The sequence below is a fragment of the Pagrus pagrus genome, assembly GCF_965226575.1.
Source record: "Pagrus pagrus genome assembly, chromosome: 4".
NCBI lineage: Eukaryota > Metazoa > Chordata > Actinopteri > Spariformes > Sparidae > Pagrus > Pagrus pagrus.
The window spans coordinates 15058865-15084579 of NC_140188.1; the positions used below are offsets into that span (position 1 = coordinate 15058865).

General features: G+C 42.9%; 1 protein-coding gene across 3 annotated transcripts in view; it reads right to left on the reverse strand.

Annotated features, from left to right (window-relative positions):
* The window catches only part of dscaml1 (Down syndrome cell adhesion molecule like 1), a 105346-nt gene that overhangs the window by 72287 nt on the left and 7344 nt on the right, over positions 1–25715 (reverse strand). For all 3 annotated transcript variants that reach the window (XM_084351693.1, XM_084351692.1, XM_084351694.1), the window contains exons 2-3: positions 21382–21702; positions 11239–11385 (exon numbers count right to left, since the gene is read on the reverse strand). In XM_084351693.1, the coding sequence (XP_084207819.1) occupies positions 11239–11385; positions 21382–21702 (468 nt within the window). The remainder of the gene's footprint in view (positions 1–11238; positions 11386–21381; positions 21703–25715) is intronic.

The window sequence follows — 25715 nt, forward strand, 5'->3', positions numbered from 1 at the left end:
AATAGGTCGATCGTCAGCGTTTCCCAAAATAACATGACCCTTGCAGCGTTACCAGCGCCACACATACCGGACCTTCATTGTACGGTCGCAGTTTGGTTAGGTTTAGGCAAAGAAACTACTTGGTTAGGTTTAGGCAAGTCTTAATATTACTACTCCTCACTATAATAATTACGACAGCCACTAGAAGTCGCTGCCTAACAACAAACTCTCTCATTTTTTTGGCCTATATGGTCGTTTTTCTGATGAGGACAGGCTCCTGAAGCTAGAGGGAAACACCTAGCTGAGCAATAATCCGGTTCGTTGATTAACATGTCATATTTAGTTTGTTTAATCTTTACATGAACTGAAAAATAAAAACAGCAAGTTGTTGTTTTACAACAGGTTATGAGCCGGACAAGTACTGTAGGAGTAAGGAGTCTTGTCTTGTTAGGAAGTTACTGTGACGTTGACCCGACTAACAACTGTTCTCTGTTTCGACCGAAGCCTGATATAGCTCTTTCCTTTGTGCCACAGTCCTCCAAAAACTATTAATAACACATCAGTGACTCACACCATTGAACTGGACAACTTGTTCCCTTCATTACCATGAACATTGGCAGTTTATTTTGAGTCAATCCCACATAGACCTCCCTGCTGCTGCTGCTTACAACCGCACCAAATCTGTGGCTACCACAAACAAATGCACTAGTTAATCTTATTTGAAAGACTCTTCTAAAGACTGCAGTGCCCAACTGTTGTAGAAAAGTACGTTTTTAAACAAGAAAATGTACATTTGTGACCAATTTTTAAGTAACGGGCTTGGGGCTGAGAGCCATAGAAAGGCTGGGGGGTTAAGTGACATTTGACATTTGTGCAGCCAAAACAAAAAATTACCATACACTGTCCTGACTTTGCTTATTCAATTTAATCTTTAATATTAAAACTTAATAATCCATGGATGACAACATTTTGAATGAACAATATTTTGGAATTTATAATAAAATGTATTTTTCATACACGTAAGTGCACTACTTCAATGTGAAGTGTTTTGTTTTTTGGTTAATAACACCTGAATGGTTTGAGATGAACATGTGTCCTCTAGGCAGTAGAAAGAGCTCATCGAGAGCTTTCACCTGATGTAGATATAACTCATTTTTGCCGAAATTGTCACTTACGATCCCTTGTTTTGGTCCTCATCCATTACTTTAGGCTAGGATGTTGAAATGTAAACTCAATAGCAAGCAAAACATCAGACATGTAATTTAGCTGTAATCATATATGTGTCGAGGAGGGATATTCACGCAAATCATAAAGCGCAGTGAGTAAGAAGTGAGCCATTAGTTCGGTGAGGATTGACTCAGAACGAGAGGAGAAAGGGGGGTAAAAAAGGAAAAAGACTGAGAATTCCTCAGAAGACATGTTTGAAACTCACATAGCTGTTTTCAAACAATGTCTCCAGCGAGACAGAGAGGAGGAACAGAAAACTTGCATTGCCCTGGGCATTGTAAAACAATGGCTATGCACATGAACAAAACAGACCAGAAGAAGAAAAAAAAAAAAAAAAAAAAAAGCCGACTGCACTTTCAAAATACCAAGAGCTTAGGTAGAGAAAGTGAGAGCGGCGCGGAGAAAATAAGTAGGTGAAGGAAGAATAGGAAGAGGGCAGGCACGCTGAAAATAGCAGAAAGGGAAGGAAAATAATGATGCAAAACAAGAGGCGGTCAGGTGGGCCTGATAAGCGCTTGAGAGGAATAAATGTCAAGTCAGGCAGTAAGAGAACCCTGGGAGGCGGAGGTAAGAGGGAAAGTGAGAACGAGAGGGTGCATTTATGATGCAAACAAACCAAATAAGGGAACACGGAGAGCAAATCTGAAGCCGTCTTAAACGGATCTGAGCTACTTGCATCATTTTGTCGCAGAGGCCAGATAAAAACATAATGAAAACTTTTAAAAAACACTATTGGCAAAATAGCCCTTACGTGTGTTACACTCCGCTGACTACTATGGGATATTGATGTGTGTGTGTGTGTGTGTGTGTGCGGAAATGTTCGTGTGCGTGCTGACACGCCGGCATATGCCTTGTGGGAGTCCTCAGGGCATCCCATACATCCCAGAGAGCCCATTGATTAGCTATTAATAAAGCATAGAGATGCCATTGCTCACAGGGGAGGTCAGCGAGGGCTCACACACACGCACACATCCACCGGGACGCACGCAGGCAGCTACACAGTTTAAATGAGGTTAGGTGAGGTTGGAGGGAAAGAGCAGGACAGGGAGACGCATCAGAACATTAAAAATGGAGAGTGTCAGAAGGGGAAAAAGAAAAACGGAGTGGGAGTGAAGAAAAAATGGAGAGCAGGTAAATTGTGCCAATCTATTTCACCTGTCTTCTGCCCACTCCCCTCGCTAGTTATTCTACCTCTATCACCCTGTCCTCCTTTCACTTTGAGGCTCTCTATCTTTCTCTCGCTGCCCCCGCCTGTGTCCATTGTGGGCTGCATGTCAGAGCTCCGTTGGCTGTCTCCATCCTCGTCTTTGATTAGCCGTGATCTATGAGCCCGATGAAAGAAATGAATAAGGAAAAGCGAGTGAAGAAGCGACGAGGTGCGAGGAGGAGTTCCTACAGCTGATGGATTCGACTTCGGTCAAGTCAGGACACATCCCGGCGAGAAAAGTGAGAGAAGACTGATGCGTCACACAGGACACATTTGCATCTCTCATTCTGCTTTATTTGCTGCAGTTTTCATCCATTTTGTTCCCGCTTTCTTCAACCCACTGCCTTCCTCCTCCTGCTCCTCCCCTTCTGTCCCTCCTCGGCTGTGCCCTCCCCTCCCACCCTCTCGCCTTCCCTAGCATGTACATCTTCAGGTCACGGGTCATTAAGTCAGCTCCAGAGGGGATGTGTCTGAACAGGATATCTCTCATATTGCCCTGCCCCCACCACACAAATACGCACATGCAAACACAAGCGCTAGATTTGCTTTCTTTCTCTATGTTTCTTTTTCATCGTTATTTCTTTATAAACACATTCACGTTGAAATGATAGACATGTCGTTAGGCCTGATGACAGATGAGACAACTCAGTGCTCCATGCTCTAATAAACTATGTCTATGACTAAATCTCTGATAGGTAGGGTAGGTGACTTTGGAGAAAGATAGTTGATTGTTGAGTCTTATTCCCAGGTCATAAAATGCAGATTCTTTGGGTAGGACCCAAAGCGTTGGTATTTGACAACCTGGGGATGAGACTTTCTCCATAAACTCCCTCCCTACCTTTTAAGTTTGGGGTCAAGAGCCAATGTGGGGCCACTCGCTATGTTGTGCAGTATATATATAATAATATAATATATTTATGGAATATATCATCCTTAAAACTACTTGATAACTCTTGAATTAACGGGGTCTTAAGATCTTTTGGTAGCTAAAAATGGAGTCACGGTCCAGAAAAGGTGGAAAAACACAATGTGTTCACTGACGATAGACAAATAGAATTAACAGTATTTTTAAACACAACATAATTTCAGAATATTAATGGTAAATAAATAAAGCCTGCATGTAACAGCAGGTCCAGTTTATTATACAGCAGAGTTTCATACAATATATGTAATTAAGGGTCCCTGCTCCAGTTCTCTATCAGCTAAGGGGTCCTCGACCAAACATTAAAGACTCCTGATGTAAATTATAAAATATCAAATGTTTAAAGGTACCATGTGGAGTTTCTGACCATTACTTGACCTTTTAAATTTTTTTTTACTAATGTGTCCATATTTTTTTTATATTGTGCACACGTTTAGTATGCAGGCGGCACAATTCACATTACGCTGTTGGTTTCACGCCATTCGGCTGATTAACAGTCGGTGGTAGTGCGAGAAGAAAGGTAATGAAGTAGAAGACGGCAAGCTAGTAAACATGAATGTAAACAGTGTAAGATTTAAAACATTAAATTAGCTCTGCAGATGTTTTATGAGGGGGAAAAATGCAGTGAACACATTTGTAAGGCCTAAACATAAAAACTTGTCCTGTTTCGTTCTTTATTTTTTTTCAATATTTCCCACAAAAGAATGAGACACTGCCCTGCACGGCATAAATACTCGGCAATTAAAGCAGATATTGTATAACATAATTCAGTTATTTTCAGATATAGCCACAGTACATAGTATCAAACAAACTTTTAAGCATTAAGCACTGAATCATTTTTAGCCAGTGAATGTTTTTTTTTTGTCTACTTCGACTGACCAACAGAACAAACCTAACTTTAGGAAAGGTCACACTGAACAAATTCACATGTTAGCTCAGGCAGATGTGACAAACTCTGTCAGACTCCAGCAAATTCATACACATGCATGCACACACACACACACACACACACTTCTCCACCATGGTTGTTGGTGCACTGTCAAACAACATTAGATGGCGGGCGGTGTCAGTGGGATAATTAGAATAACACATCCACTGTATTCTTCATTATGTGTGTCATCTTCACTTACTGCCTGTGCTTCCTCACTGACACCGCCCTCTTCCCCCAATGCACCCCCACCCCACCCCTGACACACACATACACTCTTACCCCACCCTACAAGTGACGTGCTTTTTAAGGCAAAGTCATGATCCCCATTAGTGATGGCCTCAAGTATAGATCTGATTATCTGAACCCCCACCATGTGTTTTTTTCCCTAATTAGCTCCTTGGCCTAAAGAAGAAGGATGAGGAGGAGGAGGAGGAGGAATGCAGCAGTGATACACAAAGTTGAGGCACAGCATCACTGTTTGAGGAAGAGGGTGTTGGCGAGGAGATCACGGTGGCTGATGAGTAATGCTGTGACGTCGGTTCTGCATTTGGCAAAATACCCGACAGCGATTCCGTCTGCTGGCATGAACTTACACTACCGTTGTAAGTATACATGCAGGAGGATACGAGACGAGGCGGGCGTTCATTCAGTCAGAAAGATGCAGACGTGCCGCCACGCGTTGCTGCAAACATGGCGCGCAGCGATCTCGTGCACAAACAAGGACACATACAAGTATAAAATTAAAAGCATGTCGGCCTTCAGGTCAGGAACAAACGGGAAACATTCACATGCGTGTAGCCGCGCGCACCTTGGCTGTGTGCGGTTAATGAATAACTAACTAGCAGAGAGGAAAAGGGAGCCATCTTCTCTGAGTAAGGCCAAATGAATTCGCCGAAGCGCTATGCAAATGTTCCCTGGGCTAACGAGACTGCCTGCATGATTGGAGTGCCATTGAAATTCTCCTCGTGCACAACCCTCTCTCACTTCCTACCTCCCTCCCTCCTTCAATCTCCCTCCATCTCTCCCGCCATTTCAATCTCTACACAGACCATCCATGTTCCTTTGCATGTACACTATCTATCTATCTATCTATCTATCTATCTATCTATCTATCTATCTATCTATCTATCTATCTCTAAATCATTGTTTCCTTTCAACACGCAAATCATGTCAACCACACCGATACACTGCAGCCCTATCAGCGCCTGGACAGCAGTGAATGCCCCTGTGTCTCACTCTCTCTCTCTCTCTCTCTCTCTCTCTCTCTTTCTCTCTCTCTCTCTGTCTGTCTCACCAACACACACACACACACACACACACACACACACGGTCTGCTCAAACAGAGCGCGCTCAGAGTTGCTCTGCACCTGTTCTCTCTGTAAAACATCCAAACACGAGTGCTGAATAAATAACCCAACCTAACACGAATCACTGCCAGGTTCACACACACACACACACACACACACACACACACACACACACACACACACACTCACACCGCAGCCCATAAACACACATCAATAAGTAAACACCACCTATTTCCCTTCCACAGCTACCCTGCACCCCCCCCTTCCACCAGTCACTCTGTACAAACTGCCACCATCCTAAAGACAAACACATAGATGCGTACGATGATGTGCGTTATGGTTAATGGTCAGAACAGGGATGAATAAAGGAGGTCCAAAGGAGAAAGAGAGATAGAGGAGAGAGGGTGGGTAGATGGATAGGTGGGTGGGTGGGTGGTGGGGGCATTAAGCACTTGTCAGATGCATCTTTAATGGCAGGACACAGCGGCTTTAGAGGCCTTCCTCCCTGGGGTGCTGGGGACAGCAAGAAAACAGAGCACACACACCTCTCTCTTTGTCCATCTTCCCATCCTCATATACCTACCAGCCTCATTCCATCATCCCCTCCATCCTATGCCCACTTTACCATCTGCATAATTTAGCATGTCATGCTTTTGTGCCACTTTGTCTTTTCTTTTTCTGCCGATTCTGCCATTTTTTTTGGGGGTTTTTTTTTGTTTGCGCCTATCTGTTGTTCACTTCCAGCGTTGACGGAGTGGAAGGAAAAAAGACGATGCTTTGTCACTTCCCTAATAAGTGCCTCCAGAAAAGGAAAGGGGTGAGAGAGGGATAAAGTAAGAGTGGATAGAGAGAGTGTAGGGCCTCTGCAGAGTGGCCACAAAATGGAGACTGGGACAGAAGCTGCAGCAGCTGTGGTGACGCTACACTTCACAGAGAGAGAGAGAGAGAGAGAGAGAGAGAGAGAGGGAGAGAGAGAGTGTGTGAAAGAGAAGTGGGGATTAAACAACCTCAATCAATGGATGCAAAAACACAGACGTCACACTTTTCCACACCCTCTTCACCCTCACTACTCTCCCTCCCTCTGTCTCTCTCCAACTAAATCAACCAATCAACGACTCGATGAATCCACAGGAACTTTGGAACAAGTCAGGATTAATATTAATGTCGTCTTTTTTTCTTAAAGCGGAAGCAGGTTGTGTAAAATTTAACAGTCAGATCGGGTTGAGAAAGACATATATTGCCTAGCCTGTTTTATTACAGTGAGATGACTCACGCTGTCAATATCTTCTTTAACATTTAATGAGGCACACTACTCAGCTGTCACCACTTTAATGCATTCACAGTGTGTAATGTGATGGTATTTGTGACTGTATCTAATGTCACTGTGTGTGACATTTTACAGTATTGGCTCGATGTCTGCGTTCGTTTCAACGTGAGACAAAATAACACATGCTGTATAGACCAGCTGTATATTTTTATCATGCGTTAGTCACAAGTCATGTTTTCCTTTAAACTCCCAGGAGACTGAACTGAATACACGTGGCACAAATTCATGACGAGGCCTGTGAATATCTTCAGACAATTATCCATAAGTGAGGAATTTGTAGAAAATAAAATTAACATTAGAAGTGTACACTAAAGATTATGCTTATGTGCATTATAGCCCAACTAATACCCGTTTTCTGAGTCCAATAACATTACTGATATTTGAGAATTTTGAAATATCCAATAATGATATATCAGCTTATACACACAGTAAATATATAACTTTGTAATGGTAATACTCTGGCTAAATGCCTTTTGATAAGCCTGTGATATAATCCCTGTTACTTGTCTGCTGACATATACACAGATAATGATACATCTGCAATGAGACAATAATTTCAGATACATTGGTCATGACAATTTACCTGCCTCGCTCTAATGTGTGCATGCAAACCATGCACAGAAACAGCAAAATCCTCCAATGCAGGACAGTGCACCATGAAATGTACAACATATAAAAGAGAGAGAGAGAGAGAGAGAGAGAGAGGGAGAAAGAAAGAAAGAAAGAAAGAAAGAAATTGAGGAAAAATCAAGTAAGAAAAGAAATCTAGAAAGAAATCAAGAAAGAAAGAAAGGAAGAAATCAAGTTAAATAAAAGGAAAGAAAGAAAGAAAGAAAGAAAGAATGAACGAAAGAATGAAAGAAAGAAAGAAAGAGTTTACAAAGGTTTATCTCCACATTTGGAGATGAAAGTCATTCTCCTGACAGTGACGACATGTATATCTCAGCTACCTGTCACTGAAGTGCACAGAAATATGCAGCTATGTCCTCTGTGTCTGTTTGTGTTTATGTGTGTGTCTGTGTGTGTGTGTGTGTGTGTGTGTGTGTGTGTGTGTGTGTGTGTGTGTGAACGCATGAGTGTGGCAGAGCTGAGCCGTGGTGATGCACTAATAAAAATCAGGCAGCGATGCGTCCTCACACCTTCCTCATTCCGCCCGCCGGTTCGCACCCGTTACCATGGTGACCAGATAAAACTCACACTGTTTTAAGCTCCAACTGGAGGAGGAGATGGATACTAGCAAAGTGACACACACACACATGCGCGCACGCACGCACATACACACACACACACACACAGATGAAGTTCCTTCATACACATCAGCAGTGCGTCCTCTTTCAGTTCCTTAACTGACAAGCAAACAAATGCTAATTTTCTAACCAACGGCAACACCAGCAAACCATCAATTAGAGGGAGAGACGTGGCTAGATAGAGAGATAGCAGGAGAAGGGGAGGGATGACAGGGGAGTAAAAACCAGGATAGCCAGTCAACACACAAAGCCCTCCTCTGTTTGACTGTCTGCCTGTCTATCTATCTGTCTACTCCCCCCCTCACACACACACACACACGCAGACACACACACTGCTCCATGAACGGGCCTCAACGCAAACAGATTTGGCTGTCAAATAGTGACACGACACCCAGGCAGGGTCGTCTCGCAGTGAGGCCAGCTGTCAGCAAACACCCTCCTGCCTCTTCATCAAAGCCCATTCAAACTCCGCTTTATTGACCAACACGGCCGTCTGTGTGACATGTGTCATCCTGTCAAGCCAATACCTCGGCATACACTGTCCTTAATAAATGGCGAGCCACTAGAGCATCTCGAGTGCTATCGAAAGACAGAAAGCTGTACATGCCACCAGGAGCTGATAGATGGAGTGGATGGATGGATGGATGAGGTGTGTGGTGGAGTGGAGTGGGGTGGGAGGGGCGCACATGTGCACTCGGTGTGTGAGTTTGTGTGTGTGTGTGTGGCCGTGATGCTGACACAGGCCACCAGTCTGTACCAGGGAGTGAGAGAGATAAGTGGAGGCTACGAGCCAAAGATGGACGGAAAGAAGAAGAGGAGCACTGTGTTTCTAATAAGACCTATTCATCAGGCCCGGAGAGAGAGGGAGAAGGAGAGAGAGGGAGAAACATGGAAAACAACAAAGCTCTCAAACCTTTACAAACCCAAAGTCAGAGAGTGAAATGTAGGATTATTATTTTCATTATTTAATAACCTCACAAATATTTTCTGGATGAATTGGTCAATCATTTTGTCAATAAAATATAAAACAAAACAACATTTCCACACCTGCCTGACAAATATGCAATTTTTGGAGTTGATGCCGATATTAATGAGTAATATCGATATATCAGCCAAGGTACTACACTCATTTTTTGCAGTGGTTATCAAACAGTTGTGATGGTGGCAGGATATTTTACAGATTGACAATAAACTATTGTCTAAAATGAGTGCACTTAAACAGTAAACTCCACTGGAAATGTAATGATTTTAAATCACCATAAGCATGTTTTTCTGCATTATGTTCTGTAAAAACCAAATGTTTTCATGTCGGCCCATATCGGACAAATATAAAGGCAAATAATAATATATCTGTGACAAGCCGATATCAACTGATAATTAACAGATATATCGGTCGGGCTCTAAATAATATTCAGTTTATAGTCATATAAAATAGAGAAAACCAGCAAATTGTCATACAGGAGCAGCTGGAATGAGCATATGTGAAAAACAACTAAACTCATTAACTGATCATCACAAAAACCAATCATCAAAATAGCCAGTTGAAAATTGATTAATCAATTAGCCATCAACATCTGGATATAATCAGAATTGTGTAAGAATATTCTGTAAATACACTGTATTGTATGATGGTCAGACGTTCTTTGGGCAAATCGTAGTTTTTTGGCTTTTTTATTCCAGCATGTGGACGACTTGTCCTGATCAGTTTAGCCACAGAAACGTGAATAAGTGTGTGTGTACATGCTCTTGCTTGTTCGTATGTGCATGCTTTGCCGTCAAACAGACTGGCCCGCTCTCACCGCTCTCACACGGAGGGATCTGTGACAAGAGAGAGGGGAATCCAACAGCAAGCTTTATCGATCCAGACTGGAAACCCCCCTCAGGCCACACACACACACACACACACACACACTACAGCTGTGCTGGATCAATGAGTGCTCCCGTGTGAAGGACAGAGCTATACAAAGAGGCACGCAAACACGCACACACACGCACCTCTGTACACACACTGTTGAGAGAGATGAAAGGGATGCTCGGTATCACAGAGCCAGATAAGGGGCAGAGGGAGCAATACGTATCATCTGACCTAAACAGTCTCATCTGACACCCTGCAATTTGCCGTTGCTCCACGGAGCAAATGTTAACACTGCACCGCACAAGCCTGCACACACACACACACACACACACACAGAGTGCACATACACACCACATACAGCGGCATGTAGGTGGCTTTCAAACTGACAATATTATTCTTCAGTCAAACATCGGAGGATTTGTATAGAGGATGAGATGAAGCAGAGAGAACAGCTCCAGACACAGCGCAGCGCTAGAGGTGTGGCTGCTCTCTTTTGGGCGACTGTGATGAGCAGCTAAACAGATCTATCACTCATCGAATTAGATTCGCCGAGCCCACACACACACACACACACACACACACACACCCCTCTGTCCTTCTCACACACACACACACAGCACATGTCTACTAATGTCTGATTTATCCCTGTAACGCAGCTATTAACCACAGCAGTGTCAGCCAGTGAGTGAGGAGCCAGGGAAAGGCCATTTCATCAGACTTCTTTTTGAATGATTGGACCATTTTTTTTAAGCCTTCCTCCATCTTCTCTCCCTGACAAAACAGGGGATGTCAGTGACACAATTGAATTGATTAGTATCGATTAAGAGCTGTCAACAGTCACAAACACGGCAAACGAGGAGAAAACCTTCGCTACAATAAAATCTGAAAGAAAATCACATCTTTTTTAAAGTGCTTGACATCAGCGTTTTCATTTGGGGGATTTATTCAGTCTAAAAATAACAGGAGAGATTTCTCATCTCTCTGAGGGCAAATGCTCTCCAGTCCATTGACATATTGGGATGACATGAGATCATTTGCTTTCCATTATTATCCACCACCTGATCAAACACAGCGAGCACGCACTCAGCCAAATATAACCCACGTGGTCAAACGAAGTGGAGTTTGCATTGACAGTATGTGTAAGCGGGAGAGGCACATTTGGACAGTGACAAAAGGTGGATGTGTGGATGGTTTTGTCTGCAGACTATCTGACTATCATTGGTTGAATTTTCCTACCTGGGACGATGGAGACGGTGTCTTTCTCCCAGGACACCACGCTGACGTACTCCTGGACGGCTGAGGGGATGAGGCACTTGAACACGGCGACATTACCCCGCATGGAGCGCTGGTCGGCCACACGGACAGTGTAGGGCTCCCTGAACACTGGTGTGTGGAGAAAAGAGCTGAAGTTAGTCAAATGAAGGATAGTGGTTGGTGATGATGGAGATCTCGGAAAGGGAGGATAATGCTCAACAAACCTTTGACTTTTGTTTTAACCGATGGCATGATGTTGAATGTGAAACGGACAAATCAGTTTGTTTAGAGATAAAATTAGGGCTGAATTTTGTTCCCAGGAGTCCACGATTAAAGGGACCGTCCACACCGAGAACATGATGGCAACCATAAAGGTAACAATGTTAGCATCCACACTGATGAGCGATCAGTGCGCCAAAAACACACTACGCCCTCGGGCTGTGTTGGCTGCTTATCACAATGGGTATTGACGACCTGATACTGGATATGGGTCACGATATTCCAACACTTTTACATGAGTTGTCATCTTTTAAATAGTCAACATCTATGACCCTGGCGATCAACAAGGGGGGACATCAGTCAGGACAAAACAAACTAAAGAGACCTCATCAGCCTCCACCAAACTGTTTTTGCAGTACGTCTGGTGTTAAATTATGTTTTTACAGTAAGTGTAATTTGCAGCCTATTATTACATTATATAAGCATTTATGTTGTGAACCTGATGTCCTGTAAATTCAGCTGGATTTTGATCCCGTCGATGTTTCTTTCGTTCATCAAATCGCTTTGAAAGTGATGCCAAATGATATCGTTCTTCACTGTCGTCGTTGCTATAGTTGTGGTGTGGAGTTGCTGTCTATTTATAGCTACAGTTACAGTTATTATTGGTGCGGACATTAAAGGATAAGATTCACCCAAAAAGGAGAATTCAGTCAGTACTCACCCGCATGCTGATAGAGGGTCAGGTGAAGTTTCGTAGTCCACAAAACATTTCTGGAGCTTCACAGAAAAACAGCGTTGTAGCATTCTTCTAAACAACAAAATAAGCTGGGGACTTTTTTTTTAAACGGAAAAAACTATGGAAAAATAAACATAAATTGCCTCCATACAGATTGTCCAGAGTAATCCAAATGGAAGGCCTGAGATCCAAACTGATTTGAAAAGACATTGCTAGGGATATCTAGTGATATTATTCCATAGCTTTTTCCGGTTAAAAAAAAAAAAGTCCCCATCTACTTTTATTGTTAGGGAGAATGCTGCAATGCTGTTTTGCTGTGAAGCTCCAGAAATGTTTTGTGGACTACGAAACTTCATCCGACTTTCCAACAGCGTGGGAGTGACATAATGACTGAATTTTAATTTGTAGGTGAACTTTTCCTTTAGGTGTTCAACTTAGATCATCAATCCAAAACTCAAATATGTTGAAATTATAAAGACATAAAACAAAATGATGATTGTCATTATAGGCCTGAAGAATGCCAAACCACTGGCAGATGGTTGTGAGGCTACGTCAGCAAAATGAATGTAACACTTCTCACGTTGATAAACTTCCCAGAGCCCAAGGTGACATCTTCATATTGTCCAGGACCCAGAGATGAGAACTCATTTACTAATTGTTTCAGCACTGTATAAAAGTAGCAATTCACTCTTCTTCACTACACATGTTGACACTGCACAGTTGACATCCTTCTGGCCTGTTTAACCCGTATTTAAATCAGGGGCAGGCCGCGTAAACAAACTTGTCTGGTGTTCTGTTGAACCACATTAAGCCGGCGTTCCTCTCTTCAGCTCCAGATTTGAAGTCGCACTATGATCTTAAGGAGGGCTGACACGGAGCCGCGTTGAAGGGGATCCACAGTGAGTGGCCCTTGGCCTTTTAAAGAACAACGCCACAGATGCTATGAGACGGCGAGGGGTGGAGGGATGCTCACGGCCGACGGACCTGTCACATGCAGGCGCCAGGCATCAAAAACACACCCGGTGCACATGGCATGCAGAGCACTAGGCTGTGAATCTGTGCCAGTGTACAGAAAGGATGGTGGTGATTAAGACGGGCTTAATGATGAAAACAGTAGCCTGTAGCTAACCAAATTATCTCTCCAGTTAACTCTGTCACATTTAGATTAGTGAGAAATGTGAAATGCTGAATCAGAGCATACATTTTCATTAAATAAATTAAGCAAAGTGAAATTAAATTAATGGATTATTTTGGCGAGGAGGAGAGACAGGTAGTTCAAGGGCACGCTAGCTCGACTGAATGAATTTCTGAACTGAACTGAGCTGAATGGGGCAGGCTCACCCCTCCACCCTGATCTCATTTGTGTGAAGGGCCATTTTGAAAATTTTCTCCAGCAACTTTTAACATGTACAAAAATAAGAGTGAGATGAAAAAAAGACAGGGTTGGCGTCTCAGAGAGGCTGATGTTGGGGAGTGTTCCTGGTATCACAATCTATCACTGCTATTCAACCAGGCTTCCCTTAGAAATGAGGACAGTAATGGCTTAACAATGTAAAACACACACACACACACACACACACACACAAACACAGGGAGTGGCCCCGCCCTCCCGTGTGCTCGCTCTCTCCCCCAGCTCTCCAGTGATATAATTAACGCCTAGCCTGAAGGCCAGTTTCCTTGGTCATTAATAATGCTTTATGCCAGCCGCCACTGTCACTGGAACCCAGTGGAACCAAAGCCGATGTCCTTGTCCGAATGGTGGGGAGTCTTTCACCTTAAAGTCCGAGGTTTAATCTCCCAAGTCTTTGTCTGATTCCGTCCATTGCTTTTACACTGTTCTACTTTTTCATAATTGGCTGAACCTTGGATCTTTTCTCTCCTTTTTCCTGACTTTTGAAGGAGCGTAGACTGGGGTGGATTATCTGTCAACATTGTTGAAATGTAACCTTGCCAAACACAGATGAGGCATACAACATTGGATTTTGGGACTACCAGTTGTGGTGTTACTGATGCTACTTTGTACCTCAGCTAAATGAATGGTTGCAGTAAGATGTCCTCCGGGGAGCGTATTACTTATCCCTTTGGTCACCGGACACACAGGACGCTAATGTGAGCTGAAGCCTCATTTGTAAACAAGTCAAAGCTAAAGGACAAATAATTCCAATCAAGTCTTCATTTCAATTCTTCATTCAAACAGCCGCTGCCTTTCATTGATGCCATCTACCTGCGGATCAATACCCAGGATCGACTGAGTAGCCTCGGCTGTTGAGGCCCAGCCAATTCTTTCAATCTTTTATTTACTCTCTGACTGACCCTTCTGCCTCTCGTCAATATCAGGGAAAATCCCCAATGTGCCTCTCACAGAGTGTTTAAAACCCAGTTTGACAGCTTGTAAATGTTTGGTGCAATGATGGCAGTTATCACATGTCAACTCAGCGGAGATTCAGATCCAGTCAAGGTCACCTGATGCTTGTACTTCCTCTGCTTTGACCCCTGCACTTGCTTACCTCTAAGACGGTGTTGTACCACCACTCTGCTCCCCCATTAAAACCAGTCAAAAAAGCCCTGTATGGTAACAAGCCCTTGTACACAACCATGTAACCAGCTCCAATAAGAGGCAACTGTTGTGATAGCATTGTCATTTAACACACGTTCCTCTTCCAAGATATAAAAGACACAGAGGAAAAAAAAAAAAAACATTATATATTCATCCTCTTAAGCCTTGTGACAGGATGCAAATGGTAGCCCAACTGATTTGTGTGTAAATTGCACTCCCCCTCATCGCATGCGCAGCAGAATCATTAGGATGTTACTGATGCCTGACTATATGCAGCCCGGTTGCCTAGGAACGAGCTAAAACATGGGTCTGGTGCACTGGGCGCACTGGGAGGCAAGTCTTGTATCACTGTCGCTTCAATAATTAACGACGGGGAAACCAAATACTGCATTTACTTATTCATAAAGCAAAGCAGCAAAAACACAGAGAAGGAGAGAGATAGAGATGGCGAAAATAATGAAATGCGGGAGAAATGAATGGACGCGGGTTTCATTATTGAAAGCAGTCCTTGTGTATCAGGTTCAGGGACCCTACTTACTGTATTAGTAAGGAAATGTCAGCCAGAGAAAAGATGACGAGGGCAGATGGAGGAAATAGATCTAAACACCTGCTGCCTTGGCCCGGGCCTACATAGGGTTGTGCGTTTTAGTCGGGACAAAAGGGAGACGAGGTGAGCTCATTGAACAGGTGTCCTCGTTTCATTTTATTAAGTTTGTGTGAGGAGCCAGCGGGGGCACAAAACATGAAACCCTCTGACTCAGGCTGAATATTTTTCTGGCAAAAACAACTGCAGTGACTAACTGTATGTGCGTACGGTGTACTTTCATGAGGAAACACAAGACATTTTTGACATTAAGTCCTTTCAAGATATAATATGCGAAAAAAACAACCAGACCTTTGTTATCTATTTTGTTGAGTTACGTAATTACATTATCCCAAATGTTCGTAACAATGTTAAACCAAAGAAATCATTCATTTCATTCAGGGTAATGGTGCGTTTCATTTAGTTGCCTGTCAGTGGCTTCATATCTCCTTTACCCCCTCTAGTCGGATGATATCATGACACACCCTTGAAACAGTCACAGTTTAGTTAGGTTAAGGCACCAAAACTACTTGGTTAGGTTTAGGAAAAGATCGCAGGGGTGTGTTGTGCAGTCTACAAGACTGCAAATAGACCCTTCAGGGCAAACACCATGGATCAATTGTGTTGGAGGTGGGGCAGCGTTAATTCCTAATGAAAGCAACTCAGTGGTTCATGAAGCCAAAAAAGCTCAATTTCCAGGGTATAAATATACCTGGACCTTCCACGTCGTTGGGCCTATAGAGTGTGCGCACTAGAGACTTCCACCTACCGAGCCGGTTAACTTTTGGTTTAGTGGCCCGCTAATTTGAATAGAGATTAAATGACTACAATCTTGCTGCTCTTCAGGACTTTCCAAATTTTATCGGACTGAATGGCGCAAATTATGATTTCATATCAAATCATTAGGTGGGGGTTTTGACCCTCAAAAATATTCATCCACTGTTTTACAGCTGCTTTTTTCACAATGTAAGCTTGTGGAAGAAAGTGTTTTTGGGCCCCAGTGCATCACCTGACGTTGTAATTACATAGTTTGGCCACTGGGAAATTTGGCTTGGGAAACACGGTGAATACTAGATGCAGAGAGCAAAAAAGGAAGTCAATTAACTAGCTCGATAGCCATGCTCTTGTTTGCCGTTGCCTGTATTGCTCATTCGTGATGGTGCACGATTATTGCATGATTATTCCTTATCGTTTGCAATGGTGTTTGTTTAACAATTAAGACTCCCATGATCCCACGTTACTTCACGATATAATTAATTTTGGTCTTTAGTAACTGTTTTGATTACATTACATGCGTTTGAAAGCTAAAACGATGTGTATCATAAAGGGAAAAAATGTTAAATGCATTCGGAGGAGACTCAGCTGTGAGAGGAGAGAAGAGGGAAGGCCTTATTCCTGAGGCTATACATGCTCCTAAATTGCTAGATATGTTACACACAGACAAAAAGCTTTGCTTTAGGGGTTAGGGTCCTATTCACAAAAATGGTTGTATACTGAATCTTTTTATCAATGTGGAATTGATTTTCTCTGCCTTTTTTTTTTGAAAATGCTCAGTTTGACAACCGACCGATTGGCTTCCTTTTCCGTCTGAAAGGAAGAATAAGTAGAGATGATGTGTTCATTTATGCATGGTTTAGTTTGAAACAGGTAGAAGACCCTGTCTCAATGATGTCTACAGTTACATGTGACTAAAATCAGCAACAAATATTTTTATCAAAACGTATTCCCTTACTTTGATGGTGCCACGAAATAGAACAATAATATATGTGTAGTTTTTTTTTCGAAACCAAACTCCAAGGGTCAAAGTTTAGCCAGCTTGGTAACTGGGATGTTAAAGAAAAACTAAGGAATAATACTAAAAAAAATTTAACTAAATTAACAACTATGGAAATAGTTATTTTTTCTGCTGTTCCTTCAAAACAACATAGGAAGTATATTTTTCTCCTCCGCACTGTTAATCTAAGGGAGTCACTAAAGAGAGAAAGTGAAGCAGCTATAAGGTTACACAGTATTTTACACTGCCAAATAATCTATCCCACATCAATGTATGCAGAAGCATATGGGGCTGGTACAGGATGGGAAGAATACTGCTCATACATTTTCAATTCATTCTAGCAATTTCATTTTTGAAAATATATATTTTTTAAAGACCTTGCCACTGACAACCAATGCTGTATTGTTTCATGTTTTGTTAATTTTCCATCCTTCAAAGCCTTCATTGGATTGAATTAATTTCCATATGGTCTGACAATTAAAATGGCAGACGCTTGAATGTACTTGAGTTGCATAATCCATGACAGCCGACATCAACTCTGCTGCTTTCGTCATCTTATTGTTGTGACTAATCAATCTGGACGGCAGTGTTTATTGTGATGCATTACACAACTTTAAAAAAAACTTGAGCAAGTTTAAAAAAGTCCACCAGATGATTTTGATGACATGAAGAAATTAATGGAAACAAATGACACCTCACCTGAAAAGTGAGAAAAGATTAAAAAAGCTACAACATGTACTCCAGCAGACCTAGTACACATGATTGAAGCTGCACCGAAAGCTTTTTGAGGGCCACATACATTTAATTATATGGTGATTCATTCTGTAAAAGTCCTAAAATAGTTTTTGTCTGGAAAGTAACTATTATCGAAGAGTTATTTGGTTGTCTGTCAAACCTCATTCTGGAACCTATCAAACAATTTTATCCAAAAAATAAATGCATTCAATAGATCGGTATTTTCAAAAGAAGTCTGTGAAAAAAAAAAAGAAAAAGAAAAACAGAAAACTAAATTAGTCGCACTGACAGAGCCAAAAAAAAATAAAACATATACAGGAAAACAAGCAGCCCACATAGTGATTTTCATAAATGTAGAGCTATCCAGACAGGTGCTGGTGCTATTATTGGACCACAATCAGCATGCATGGGAGAGGGTGAGAAAGAGGGAGAGGGATAGAGAGAGATGTGAAGATGTGAAGAGAGGGGAGACAGAGAGGGAGGGAGAACGAGACGGATGGCGAGGGGGAGCGGGGGTGGGGCAGATTTTTTTTTGGGGGGGGTGTCACACTGCGAGCTGTCAGCTGTCATCATTCTCCTGCGCCACCTGAGACGGGGCATGCCACACCCTAGCGCTCACGCCTCTGTCGCCGATGGCAACTGCAGGGTTGTGTATGTGTGCGAGCGTGTACGTGAGCATGTGTGTGTGTGTTGTGTAGGACTCTGGAGGTAATGAGGTGCACACACATGCACGTGAGCCCTGGTTATGGAGCTGTGGAGTTGTGGTTGCCTCAGCATTTAATTGATTAATTGTTGTAATTATTTGGGCGGGAAGGTCATCCCAACACTGAGGCTGGCTAGAAGGTCACTCTCACGCTGGAGGGACTGTCCTCCTCTGGGGACCACGCAGGCCATATGGGTGTGTTTATGAGTGTGTGTCTGCGTGCGAGAGAAGAGAATCCGGCAGCATTTTGGAGAATACATTTGTTCGTCTCCATGTGTGGTGTAGAGAACTGCTGACTGTCTCTTCATGCAGGATTGATCAACACAGTCAAAATGTCTGCCTGGCTATTACCATGACCTGAAAATCCACTTTTTTTCATGATTCTGTTCACATCTTTCCATGTCTGTAGCTGACTCTCCAAAATCTTTCCTGCCAAACACCCTGACAAAGAGCTGGCAACTAAACACCAAGAGCCAGCTTGACGAAAATGGCTGTGTGTATGTGTGTGTGTGTGTGTGTGTGTGTGTGTGTTTGTGTGTGTGTGTGTGTAGTTAGGGGACTTTCCAGTCCATGGACAGATGGAGAGACTGGGAGACAGGAGGCTTGCTGGCATGAGCTACGCACAGGCTGGTGTGCATGTGAGTGTGTGCGTCTGAATGTGCACGTGAACATACATCCGTGCAAGTCTGTTGTATACACGTGTATCCAGTGTGTATATCACATTAGGTCATATGCATGTGTTTATGATGTTTATGTGTGTGTGTGTGTGTGTGTGTGTGTGTGTGTGTGTGTGTGTGTGTGTGTGTGTGTGTGTGTGTGTGTGTGTGTGTGAGAAAGAGCAGTAACACCTTCCCTCAGTGTGTTCAGTGCCTCTCTCCAGCTTTGACCTTGGCAGGGAGTGCGGACAGGTTACAGAGCCAACTGTCTCCGTGGCTGTGTGTCTGTCTTCTGGAGGATTTTTAATACACAGGGTCAAGACACTGAGCTTTGGGACACTTCACCCCCACTGAGAGGAGTTGTTGGTTTGGGAGGCCAATATGGCTGCCGTTTGGGTGACCATCTTTACAGATGCTGCGCTGTAGCTATGTAATGCTGTCGTGATGTTTTCAAGGTGTGTAAAAGTAAGACATTTTTTCAGGTATGACCTTAAGGTTATATGAACATCAGTGTACTTGTCCTCAGGGGAATAATAGTTTTTCACAGGGTTATCTCACATTCAACTTGAGATTATTATTTTTAACGAGAGAAAGTTTGTGTTGCCAACTGAAAATGTGTAGCTTGAAAGATGAGGGGAGGGAGGGTCTTATGCAAGACAGTATTAAGTTGCATTATTGGAAATGTAGGACTCTGTGTTTTTTAAAGCCTGACCCATATTTGGGAATAAAAGTCAGGATATCTCTCCCTCGTGGGCTTCAATTTTAAAACTCTTAAAGGCATAGCATGTCATTTCTGTTAATAGGGGTCTCTCAATCAAAACAAAAAAGGAGGTTGGGATCATGGAAGTTGTCTTCGTCATTCAAACCTCCATTGCTCATGAGATTCTATCTAGGTGATTCAGGCAGAAATGTTCACAGACGAGCCATCGATTCAAGTTTTATTCAAGTTACGACTTCCTTCCTTACTCTCTGATTCTATAGAGAACAGGCGACCAAATGAAACGCAACATTATCTTGAGTAAAATTACGCATTTCTCTGGGTTTGATCATTGTTGGAAACATTAGGGATAATGTAAGTACACGACTTAACAAAATGTACAACAAAGGTCCTTTTCAGACATTTTGATGCAGAAATGTTAACATACTGTAGCTTTAATGGTAGTCCAATACTAAATTGCTAGAAAACAACTGTGAACCACAGCATCCAAGGTTTGTCCCCAGCCAGGCTGGCCAGCTTGGCCAAAAATATGATAATTGTTTTCAGCCATGCAGATTAAAACAGTAGATGTCGTTATAGGAGATTGAAATTTAAATTAGACTGGAGATTTAACCGCTGCTGCAACCTGACTCCACCTGGTCTGACTTAAGTGGGCACAAAATGTTGACACTCCCAATTTGTGGAGGCACTCCATGTCTCTCTTAATAGTGTTAGCAAGCCAATTGGAGGTGCTACTGAGCTAGCTTAGCATAGAGCCACGCCACTGGAATCCCACCATACTTAGGTGGATTTTCAAATATATATATATAATAGGCGCGGACTGGCTGAGAAGGCAGTGTTTTGATGTTACCTCCGCCTAGGAGGTTGTGTTTTCACCCTTGTCTGTTTATTTGTTGGTTGGTTGGTTTGTCAGCAGGATTACATAAAAAACTACTGAATGGATTTTCTCGGCCCAGAATAGACCCCATGTACCTTTGGTGCAGATCTGGATAAAAGGACGGATCCAGACATTTTCCTCACTTTCCTTAGCATTGCTAGATGTACATTGCAGGCTTAAGTTTAATTTACTACGAGTGAGTACAATTTGATGCAGATCCTCAATCTGGTGATCTTAAATTATGGTTAAGCAGATACGCGTGGTGTAACATTCAGAGCGATACAGGGCTATCCAGTTTAATGTTGGATTAGCTTGATTAAATTAAAGTGGATTGTTGGGCCTCGGCGGAGGTATGCGCTCTACTGAGTGACATTCTTGTTTTTAAGGGGTTAGTTCAAAGTTCTGTCAAGTTAGATTGAACTTGTACTTCATTCAAAAGACATCCAAAAGTTGGGCTAAACAAGGATAATGTCATAAATCATACAACAACTTCAAAATGCATGAGACCTAAAATGGAAGAAAAATTGCCTCATTTACTTAGTTGCATCTAGTGTGTCGAACCCTCACCTGCTTTGACGTGGATGCTGGGGCTACGGATTTTGCCCGCCTGGTTCTCAGCAGTACAGAAGTACTCGTTGTCGTGGATAATGCTGTTATAGGCGGAGGGAGAGAACGGGTAGAGCTGGAGGGTGCCGTTGGCATGCACGTGGCGGATATGGGGCACGTCGTAAATGTCGTCTCCGGCGGCCAGGTACCAGCGCAGGACGGCATGGGGGGCGCCGCCCGCAGGGCAGGGCAGGGACACCCCCACCGAGCTGGAGAAGGTCACCCGCTGCAGGGAGGCGTTCACAAAGTACAGCCGCGTAGAGACAACATCCTCACTGTTGACTGTTAGGATGACAGAAAGGGAGACAGTTAGTTAGTTGGCAAGTGTCAGAATTAAAGGAAACATTCACATCTCAGACAGGTATGAGGAGAGGGAACATGCGCAAATGTATAGTGCATCGCTGAGGAATAACTGGAATGCTTACCGTTAAAGCTACACTTAACACTCGATTTGAACCCTGAAGGAAATTGCACAGTGTAAAAACTGTAACACTTGACTGTTTTACATTATTAAAGCAATGTAAGAACACTGCTAACACAGAACGTGCACACATCCAGTAGCCTAATTATTAACTAAAAGGAGTGTTGGTTTCTATTTTCTCTAAATTGTGTTGAACTGACTGACTGCAGAGTAAGACATGGGATCCTGATCAATCAATTGCGCAGATTTGCTAACTAACTGGTTGCCAAAAAGTTGTAAAAAATGAAATGTTGGACTCATTATGGTCAGTTCAAAAATAAATTATCAAAATCGATACAGCAGAACCAGATATCACCTTTTTATTGAACACACCTTTCTTCCTTTCCAAAACCTGGTGCCTACATTACCCACAATGCAAGTCAGCCACTAAGTGACATCATTGGAGACTATTCATCAGACTAGATGCAGCTTCCTCTGGAGCCACGAAAGGTGTTTTACTGTTTTTCTGTCACGTATGGAGGAGTACTCCTCAAGACCTGTAAACACACTACAATGTGTAAAATTGGTGGCTTTACCCTTTTTAAAAAAAATAAAAAATCAAAATTAATACTTTATCTAAATATTCTTCATGAAATGTCTTGACAGTTGTATACATCATATAAAGCAGGATGTGAATATCAATAGTTCATCGAAAAATAAAGAAAAAACTAATTTCCCATTTTTTCATGTTCTATATTTGATGTGTCCGTGTGCTATATGCTCTTAAGATTCATTAAAATATTTTCCATCCATGACTCAATCCACTGGAATATAATATTTTTACGTGAGCATGACTCACTTCAATATATTACTGAAAATAGACTACCTGATCTCACACAAGCTCACACGGAAACACACGTACAGGCTGGATCTACAGGCATTCAGGTCACCTCAACCCAAACAACTTCCTCCCTGTGTGCCAAACTGCAGCCATCCATCTCATCCCATATGCATTATCCTAATATCTCTAATCTAATATATGTGTCCAGAGAGCCCTTTGGAAATCTGCCTCTCAATATGAGGACAAAACGGGTCACGTGACCTGACCCTCCCACCACCCCCATCTTTCCTGTTGATATCCTCCGTCGTTCAAAAGCAAAGCATTCACACGGGCGTGATGGCAGACTGCTGCGCTCCTCAGGCCTGCTCATGTCCGTCATATTTACTGTAGGTAGTATCTGTAGCCGTACAAGCCTGAGGAGCAGGATAACGCAGATGTCTGCTGTAAAACAATGGTTTTGTGGCACAGATGAAGAGCTGCTGCCAGATAAGTCGTCCTCGGGGAGATAGACCACCGTATATCCTCTCTCTCAAAACGCCCTCTTCCAGTTTAGAGCCGGGTAGCGAGGCGTCTTTTAAGATCTGTGTGTTTCTGTGAGTGTGTGTGTTTGCTGTGGGTGGCGGTGGCGGTGGTGGTGGTGGGTGTACAGAGGGGAGAGTAAAGAAGTGCTGAGCTCAGCTTGGCTGGAGGCCAGGGGAAGACGCTGTGCCCCGAGCCAGAGAAGTTTCTTCTCAGACAATGATACTTAATTAATCCCTTTTCCCGGATTGTGTCAACAATGCCTGGATTAGCCCTATCTCTTAAATTCGCTCTGCGCTGGGAGAAAATAGGGTGTCGGCAAAGACACATCAATGGAGATATAAAGACGCTATCAGATGTCATTTAGGCTCTAATTTCTACTGATCCTCCACATCAATGGAGATCATTAGTAACTAGCTATTAAAGGAGAAGACAGAAGCCCACTGGCTGTCTTTTTAAGATCTTAATACACGCTGAGATGGATGAACAGTTGATACAAAAGACCGTTTTTATATCTGCTCTGTCCAGTATAAATAGTAACAGGCAATGACATTAATAACATGACATGAATGGGATGAATCACATGAGAAAAGGCTCTGAAGTAAAATGCAGGGATTAGGGATAAAAACCCAAAGTGGCATAAGGTGATTTTCCTTTCTCCGTGCATCTATCTGCACCCCTCGATCTTATCTCCCTCGGTTGCTTCTTTGTGTTCCCCATCTGCCGTCATTCTTTCACCCTTACCAAGACACAAACACACTTCCCCCTTGTCTTTTCCTGCCACACTTGAGACAGGCAACGTTACGCGATTGGAATTTGTATGCCAGACGCAGAGAGTTAAACCCACATAATCTCCTCTCACATTTAACACACACACAGTCTATCCACTCTGTAATCGCACTGCTGTGGGAGGCCGGCGTCCGACTTCCCTGGTTCTCGTGTGTGCGTGGGTGTGGAGCGGAAGGAGAGATCGGGGAGCGCAATATTGTAGACAGGACACGGGTGGCTGGCCGGGGGAGAAAGGTGCTCAGGTGCAAAGGTGTTCGGATGCAGCTGAGTGAGTGAGTGTGTTTATGTGCGTGCGCGTCCGTGTGTGGTAAGGTCAAAGGGATAGAGAGGTTAATGTTAAATGACTGCCTCAGCTCTTGATGTCAAACTCAGCCGACAAGCCGAGGCTGAGGTGTGCGGGAGAGGGATGCGATCGCTGCTCGCAGCGCGGCAGAGATGCTGAGGAGGTAGAGAGTCATTGTTCTCCTGCCTACCAGCAAAAAATTGGAGCAGATCCTCTGTGTTCAAAAAAATCAGAATTCAGGTCAAGTTCAATCCATCCTACCGTTCGAATCCGTGTCAATCACTCTCACAGGCTGCGAGGCTGACTGATCTGCACTTTCAGCACCGGAGAGCGGCGCAATGTGCGGAACACACGGAAGAGTTTCCACACGGAGCAAACAAGGAGGAAACTGTTAGCAGATGATACCAGTGACAGTGACCTGCTTCTCTCTGATGACGGCTGCTATTTTTAGAAGCAGAATATTTTCATGACAAAAACAAAGTGTTGTAGCTGTAAAAGCCCTCCAAAAAGAGTAGAAGTATCACTGTAGAAGAATTTGTGCTCAGGATACTGTCACCCTTTTACATACAGGTAATCACAAAATACTGTAACTCTTCAAATTAGTGGTTCCTCACTTTTTTTGTCCAGTGCACCCAAAAAAAAACCCCTCCCAAATGGGCTGAAGTACCCCTTAATTACACCTTCGACGGCCTTCATGGAACTGGTTGATGGTGTTTTACCACAGAGAAAAAAGATTTTATCGGGCATCGCAATAAAACACATTCAGGTGAATATCCTCACATGAGTGACTTGAAATAGCTGTCTAGCTAGCTAACGCACAGCCCGATATTGATTTCCTGATTCATTTTGAAGTGCCACAAGGGGGATAACAGGACATAAGCCTGTCACCATGACTGAAGGCTCAGCTTGTCCGTTGTATCCCGCACAAAAAAAGTTACATAAGATGTTTGGAAATACTATATATTCCAAACTAAAGAATGACAGGGAGAGGAGGTGCCCACCTACAGAACCAGAGGAAGGTTTCTGACCCACGGACCAACACCTCCAATTTGCACTCCCCCCATCTGTGACCACCATCCATCTCTGCTTGCCAAACAGTTTGTGTGTCACTAAAAAGGATGTTTACTTTAAAAAAAAAAAAAAGATGTCCTGATCAAAATGTCAGGCAACATGATTCCAGTATGTTTATGTGCCATTTAAATAGCTGAAAGCATATTTTGATTATTTTCAGGATATTTTTCTTCCTGCTGCTGTCAGACTGTACAACCAGCACTGCTCCCAGTAGATCACACACATCAGGACACACTAACAAATACCAACTGTGCACTATCGATATTTCACTTGGTGTAATGTCAGTTTCAAACTATTATCTGTATAAACTGTCAGATACTGTCATTGATATTGTTTTTGCTGATTTATTTTCCTAATCTATTATTCATAGTTTTTTAATTGATGCTTATCTC